The sequence below is a fragment of the Pleurodeles waltl genome, chromosome 7, assembly GCF_031143425.1.
Source record: "Pleurodeles waltl isolate 20211129_DDA chromosome 7, aPleWal1.hap1.20221129, whole genome shotgun sequence".
NCBI classification, from domain to species: Eukaryota; Metazoa; Chordata; class Amphibia; order Caudata; family Salamandridae; genus Pleurodeles; species Pleurodeles waltl.
This window is the reverse complement of record NC_090446.1, coordinates 566,953,806-566,961,501: the sequence shown is the minus strand read 5'-3', so window position 1 is coordinate 566,961,501 and position 7,696 is coordinate 566,953,806. Positions and strand designations below refer to the sequence as shown.

Here is a 7,696-nt window from a genome sequence, read left to right as displayed (position 1 = left end):
CATCTATATGACTGTCTTTAATATACAAGGCGGTGAGACACTTCAAAACCTCTCAATATCTCTCACCGAAACTGACCATATCCAGAGTTTCTGTAATAGTAGAAAAACTCTATTGCTTGCTCTTTTACAATTAAAGAACTCTTTCCCGTCTCCATTTAACTTCTTAAAACGTTCAAAAAATGTAAGCGTTCCCTGACAATGCACCTCCTCGAGAAATACTTTGACACACAATATCCATCTGCACTATTTTTAAATGTCCCTAAATGACTCCTCCAGAACACGTGCCCTTAAGACTGCTGAACTGCGAGTTTAAAGAAATGCGAACTCTTTCAATTTACATTAGAAATTTTGCTGCACCAATATCTTGAGGAAACGCACACAAATGCAAACTCTTCCCTTTCTCCTGTGAACGACTTTGTAACTTTTGAGTTATTGTTACCTATTGTATTATGCGCTGGGCCACTGATTTTATGTGATTGTGGGGCTGCTGTGTTTCTCGCATAATTATAGATTTGCCACATTTGACACGTGATCCATGGTATGCTGCATAATCTGCAGCTTTTAACAAAAAAAATGTTTTTACCTCAAACGGTTCAGATGTTACTAAAAACGTAACCACACATTGGCAGCGCAGTGGAAGGCCCTCTCCAAAGGCTGACTAGTCGACTTTCTGTTGCTTATTGATATATTTGGGTATTGAACTGGTATTGATGAGGTGCACTCGTTGTCCAGACAGTGTTCACAAGTGTAAAATGGCAAACGAATGAACTAATACTATCACAAATGTATTGCATTACACCACATCATTTGCCATTTCTTATTGCATAATTTACTCAACCCAGCCGCATAATTTGGTCTTCCCCGACGCATAATTTCATTGAGCCTGAATATGACTCAAAATAATAATGTGAGGCCGTTTGGTGCCCCCAAGGACTTCTTCAGTGCAATATAAAATTTACAAACTAAATAAAGAGGTTAATGTTAACTGTGACGACAGGAGAAGCAGAGGTGAATTGAACAAACAAGTGATTTGGATACAGATGTAAATTATTCATCGGTCATGCGCGTTATTCCACTAAATTGTCTTCTTGCGATTAAAACCTGTAACCTGCAGGGGCACACAGATCCTCCCGACAAGTGCCTTAAACCCCTTGGCATGTCTAGCTTGCAATAATGTCCTAAAGCGTCAGCTGTGGCAGCGGGGAGTGGCAGGATGGGGGATGGGCGGGGGTGGGGTCAGAGCGGGAAGAGTGAAGGCGCAGGCTGGCAGTGTGTGCAGGATGCTGTAGGCTCTGCGGGAGGCGCACTGCCGAACCCTGCCCGGATCAGCTCCTTTCAATCTCCTCTGTTCATCTCCCTCCCGCACACCCTATCTCCCTCGAGCATTTGCCCGCCTGCACATCCCCGCTGTGCATAGGCCATCTCTTGCCCGTGGGCCTCCACCTGCATGACTTACCTCTTGCACCTGTCACCCGGGGCACGCACCGTTCTTGCACATTCCAAACGGACATCTCTCCCCTGCACTTCTGCACACATCTCGCGCCCGCAAATCTCCACCTTCATACATCACCCGCTGCGCATCTCCCCTGTACCCCTCAAATTCTGCACAGCTCCCTGCCCATCGCGTCCCCGGCGCACCCGTTACTTCACGCACATTTCACGCACACAGCTCGCCTAATGCATATTTTACTTCGATAAGGTAGTCCCTGAACACCACCACGACTCATGCACATCTCACGCTAAAACCGTACCCGCACGCATCTCGCCGACTCAATGTCTGCAGCTCCATAACTTACTCACTGTACGTGTGACCTTCTGCACTTCGCCCCCAAATCTCTCCCTCCTGCCCCAGACCACACACCCTCCCTGCGTGATGCTGCGTTTCTGGACGTTACTGGGATGTCTCGTCGGAGGCTGCTGGGGTCGCCCGAAAGCTCAAGACATCGGGAGAGGAGTGGTGAGTACCCAAGAAGGTGTGTGTGTGTAGGAAGGCAGGACTCAGAGAAAGGGCCAAAAGTGGTGAAGCTGAGTAAGGGAGAGGATGTGGATTAACGGTCTAAACTGCCAATTTTGGAACTGGATTCAAGTCTCAGCGTCAACCAAACATCCTGTGATTCGGAGCAAATCACTTAAAACATGAAAGGTTGCTCTAATGGAACTGGTGTTCATGTAAAGCGCTCCAATACGTGTGAAAAAAACGGAGAAAAAAAATGGTCGCAGTGATGGGGAGATCTGCTGGGATGGACATTCTTACTGCCACCCGTGTCTAATTGTGGGATGTAAAGAAGTAGTCATACTGTGTGGTTAGAGGGTCCTGTAGAGGTGCCCCCCTCAGAGTCCCCAAGTGGGCTGGTAGCAAATGGCAGATGTCTTCAGTTATTCCGTGATCCTGGACTAGCAAAGGAGGGGTGGAGGGCGCCAAATAAAGAAAAAAGGACAAAAGAAAAATATAACTCCAGAAAAAATACAGCAGTAACATGGAGTGGAACAGGTGCAGTGGGCTGAGAAAACGAGGGTGGGTGGATAGAAAGTGGCTGGGAGCTCACTCGCCCGGAACAAACCCCATCGCAGCTGCCAGGGCTCCCTTGACACAGCCCAGCTGCAGCTCCAAGACCCAGAGAGCCTCTGCCTCTATTGAGGGCCCGAGGAGTCTCTCCGTCCCCACAGGCTGCTCAGGGCCGGCTTTAGCACTGTTGGTGCCCCGTGCAGCAATCTGTTTTGCCCCAAAGCCCTCCCCACCCCACAATTACCTCCTCCTCGGATTTCCGTACTACTACCGGGCAAAAGTGGCCTCATTTCACTATAGCCCCCTCACATAAATTTGATTTGTTTTAAAGCTCGTTCTGAAGGCTGGCTTTACTAATCCACTCAGCTATCCACATAAAGGACAGATCTGTTCTTTGCAACAGGCTTAGTAACCCTCTGCGCTACTTTATGGCGAGTCAAAACTTCCACTGAACAAAACTCCAATCTCTTTCTCTGTCAGGAACATTGATCACAAGAGTGATCTTGACATTTTTAGTGTTGCCTGACTGCTGAACATAAACGGAGCTCTGCTTCAGGTGCTTTTAAATTGTATATTATTGCTTAACACATTGCCCGCACCCCCCCCCCCCCCCCCCCCCACGTCAGCGACCACCCCTCCAGGCCTGCACCGCCTAGTGCGGCCGCACCAGTCCCACTCACCTATAGCCGGCCCTGGGCCTGCTAATCTCTGAGGGTGAAGGATGGAAGGGGGCGTCCCGCCAGAGACTGCTAATCTCTGAGGAGGGAAGGAGGCGTCCTGTCACAGGCTCTGCCTCCCCCGCACGGGCAAATGGATGCAGTTGCCAGGAATGGAGAAGCCCTGCCTAAAGGTGCATTAAGCGCAGCAGAGCGCCCGGGGCCGAGAGCGCACTTCACTGAGTGCTCCAGAAATAGAAGCAATTACCAGCGGGAGAGACACTCACTGCATCCACGGGAGGGGTGGGGCTGTGGAGGGGCGAAGGGCCACGGAGATGTGCCTTGGTGGAGGGGCGATAGGGTCTGAGGAGGTATGGCAATGCGGGGCGTGGGGGTGTTAGGCCCTGGGCCTGTGGGCAGGTGCTGGGACTGAGAAAGGACGCACGAGGTGTGGAAAGATGCTGGCAAGGCCAGAAGCCATGTGGAGAAAGAGGCTCCTGATAATTATTGGGGTGTCCCCGCGTAGGTGGGACGATGCTGAGTCTTTGGAGGGGCGTGTGGCTGTGGAGAAGCGAATGTGTGGAGTACAAAAGCACGGACCCTGGAAATGTCCATCAGAAGGGGCTCCTGGTAATGTCCCTGGGGCTTTGGCTGGATGCCGAGGCTATGGGAAAGTGACTGGGGCGGAGGGCGGGTAGGGGGAAGGGTGGAGGTACAGGCTCTTCTGCCTCAGGACTGATGCTCGGCGTTGCTGGGGTGGAGGCCGCTGGGGCGTAGAGCGCGCTGTGAGGCATGGAGCTATGGAGAAGGTTGAAGCTTCGGGTCTTGCGGTCCTGTGGCGGGATGCTGGAGCCGGGCGGGATCTGCCTTGAACGGAATGAAATCTGAGGCTGTGTAAAGCTGACGTCTGTAGAGAGAAGAAAGGCCCTTCCAATGGAGGGATGCTGGTGCCTTAGAGGGAGAAAAAGGCTTTTGAAAGATGAGGGGCTGTGGATTGTCTCTGGGGTGTGATAAAACTGCTGTAACCGGAACTGGGCTTCTCAGTGGTTCTATGTGTAATTTGTGACAAGCTTGCCTGCCTTTAACCCAAGCTATTTTTGGCCCAGGAGGCCAGGTCTGTCCAGTCTCAGAGACGAAGCTGAGCTCCTTGGCATCTTTGAGTAAACTTTGGAAGCACGTTGAGGCCACACCTCACCGGGTAAGGCAGCCAGTGGATAAGGCAGCCTGATCCGTCACCCTATGCGCTGTGCTGTGGTGGGCGAAAGCACAGTGCGAACGACACATCAACAGACCGATGGTTGAATAGGACTGACCAAAGGCCTCAGCATATATATATAAATGTTAAGTATTTTCATTTGGATCTTTTTTTTAGAAAACATAAAGCTGGCGAGACAACTAAAAATGTCCCATAGATAACAGAATCAATTCTGAATATCTTTAAAAAGTTCACTGAAGCATGTAACACGGGCGCAGGCTGTGGCAGGATGCTGTCATCTGTTTCCACCAATCACAATACAAAGGTATTTCCATCTACTAAATCTGTGGGATATTGTCCTCTGGAAATGTCCAATCTCAATGTTTTAGCAGGACCAAGCCCAGAGCTTAAGCAGTCTCGGGAAGTACTTGGTCAGTTTTGGGTTCACAGAAGGATTGTGTCTTGGGCTAAAGTTATGGAAATGGGTAGAGTTGTCTATGGACAGGCAGGGCATGGTAGATTCTGGCAGAAACTTCTTGCAAAGAGTGAGACCAGATCCCTGGTGCTTCCCCATAGTGACTAGACATCAAGCCAATACTCACTGCTCTCGACACAGAGGATTTATGGCAGGGTACTGTCCTCAGGGAGAACCATATGGAGCACTGGCGGGTCAATGGCACTTAACCTAGGAGGGCACTCTGATGCAGGTGCTCTGTTGCAGCTCATAGGACTGTTCAACTTAGTGGGATGAATCAAGGTTCTTGACTCAAGTTGTGAGACCGTCCCTGAATGATGGACCAAGAAAGCAATATTAAAGTACCTAGGGCCATTAGTCCCCTCTGGCTGCATAGGTTAAAACACCTGCCAGAAGAACCAAATGATGGAAAGCAGACAAGCAGTAGCTATATGACAAACTGTATCCCAGCAATAAACACATAATCATAAATTCAGTGCTGTGAGAAATATAACTTGCCAACACTGTGCCATTACCTACCTATAATGTTCTTGTGCCAGAGAGCATCCCATGAGAATTCCTGTGCCAGAAAATAAAATACTGTCAAAGATTTGACTACACTCAATATCTTTTCTGCTGTTTGGTGTTCATTCTGAATTATTTTTGCTCTGCTAGGTGATATTTTCACAGCATACATTACTTTTCCTCTTAGTTCTTTTAGGCGCAGGTTTATTCTGCAACCGAGCATTAGGGGGTGGAGTAGCTTCCACTGAGGGCCTGATGAGTAAATGTGGCATGGAGTGTTCTTGGGTTTTTAATGTGGTTGAGATCCTGGTGGATGGATGATCTTGTATTCTAAACCTGTGTATAATTGGGGCATATTTGGGTGTTTCTGTAAGAGCTGGGTCTTCTGATCCTGTCTTTGCCAAATGGCAGATATGAAGGCGCAGCTCAGTGCTTGGAGTCTTGCTGGGTCCCTTACTGCTTGGCATGTAAACTGCCCTTTCATACTTGTTGGGTGTATGATTGGGCATTGGGCTGAGATGCACTGTAACTTATTTATTTCCTTTGTATATGTTTTATTCTGTTGAACCTGGTGCTAAACTACTATTTAGGTATATTCTGTGGATATGGGACTTAGCTGTGTTTTCTCTCTGAGCCAAGCACCTAGTTCCTTTCTCGTATTTTGTTTGGTCTTGTCTTTTATATCCAGTTTTCAAGCTGGCCTTATTTCTTTGTTTGCATTGGCGTTTCCCCACATTCTTATTTTCTGTCCCCCAAGCCCCTGTTGCTGTCAACTCAACCTGTTTTCGTTCCTTGTTCGAGAATATTCCACTCTATGTACACACTCTTTCCCAATCTTAATCCTATCTGCTTCTCATTAATCGTTTTATGTGGTATCTACTGTGGCCTCTTTTCAGAAAGCTGGGGTCAGTTTGCAGTGATAAGTTTGGTGATTGATGAACAGTGCTATGTGTTAGAAAAGTGTTGTGTTGCTGTGACTTATTTGTCTAATGTACTCTGTTGTAACTGCATTTGCATAGTGCTTCATACCCCTAAAGAGACGCCATATTGCATTGGCGGATACATAGAAAATGATTGGTTGAAAGAGTTTTGAATTGCAGTGTGGCCTGTGCTGGACGTATTTTGGTCTTGTGCCAGAGTGGTGCTCTGATCTTATCGTAGGTCGTTGCATCTAGGCATGAAAATGTAGGAAAACTGGTGACAGAGAGTGCCTGCACAGTGCCCAAGTGTACCTCTGTAGGATCCACTCAGGAGCAGGAGAGGAGCAGCTCACAGCATGTCCATGACACAGGAAGTAGCAGCAGACGTTCGACATAAACCCTCAGGAGCACCAGGTGATCGACCATCAAGCATCCCCCCTACGCAGCCAGCCATGGCAGGTGACCTCAACATCAAAGTCCTTCAGAAAGCGAGGAGGGGTTACCTGCAAGCCTGCATAGAGCTCTGTATATGCTCATTGGTCACTTTTAGATGACAGAGGTCTAGCCTAATGCTCAGCTTCCAAATGGCATCCAACTCATCGTCATCGAGATTTGAAAGCAACAGGCAGATTTCAGACTTTGTTTGCTAGTACCCACGAGTGTCAGAGCAGCATGTCCTTTTCCCTGCACGTGGGCAGCCTGGATTAATTCCCTGTCGTGTCCACCCAGAAGCTAGAGCGAGGCTGCCCATGGTTCGCCCTGGGTACAGGCAACCAGGGTGAGTGGTGTCAGGTGTCAATAGAAGTGACCTAGTGGCAGTGCTTAATTTGTAAATAAAAACGTGCCGGTGGCCAAAGCCCTCCTCTTAAATACGCGTCTGGTGCAATTAAATGTGCGAACACGGAATACTGAGGAGTCGTAATCCTGAAGCCATCTCGGGCCTCTTTAATCAATTTACAGCCACTCCCTGCCCCTTTAGCTCACTCTTGCAGCTTCCTGCTTTCTCCCATTCTGACACTTTTTCGTTTTTCTCTTCCTCTGTCTTACCCATACGTGTCTTTTGCTCTTAGTAAATGCTTGAGGCAAAAAAATAAGTGCTGGCCCTCAAAAATAAGTGCTGGTGCTCTGCACTAAAAAATTAAGCACTGCCTAGTAGTAACAAAATTAATGGATATCTGGTGCTCCAGGAACTAGTTCTGTTAGTGGTGGTAAGTCTTAAGGAATATTATTAGTAGATCAGTTGAACAGGTGCAGAGTAGGTTTAAGGGAAGGATAGGTGAGGAATGAACATCAACGGGCGTGAAATCAGACCATAGGAAGCAACCATGGGAAAATGCCCATAACCTTTTTGTCCTGCATTTGGATGCCCAGGCTGGATACACTGGCAGGGAAGGTTAAGTAAGGAGGTGGCTGTCAATCTCTTGAAAGGAGGTGCAGAGA

At 48.4% G+C, this 7,696-nt stretch overlaps 1 protein-coding gene across 1 annotated transcript in view; it reads left to right on the top strand.

The window, feature by feature from the left end:
• The first annotated feature begins 1,267 nt into the window (after positions 1 to 1,267).
• MMP25 (matrix metallopeptidase 25) overlaps positions 1,268 to 7,696 on the top strand; it is a 162,087-nt gene continuing 155,658 nt past the window's right edge. The window contains exon 1 of the mRNA XM_069244338.1: positions 1,268 to 1,957. Within this exon, the coding sequence (XP_069100439.1) occupies positions 1,874 to 1,957 (84 nt within the window). The 5' untranslated portion in view covers positions 1,268 to 1,873. The remainder of the gene's footprint in view (positions 1,958 to 7,696) is intronic.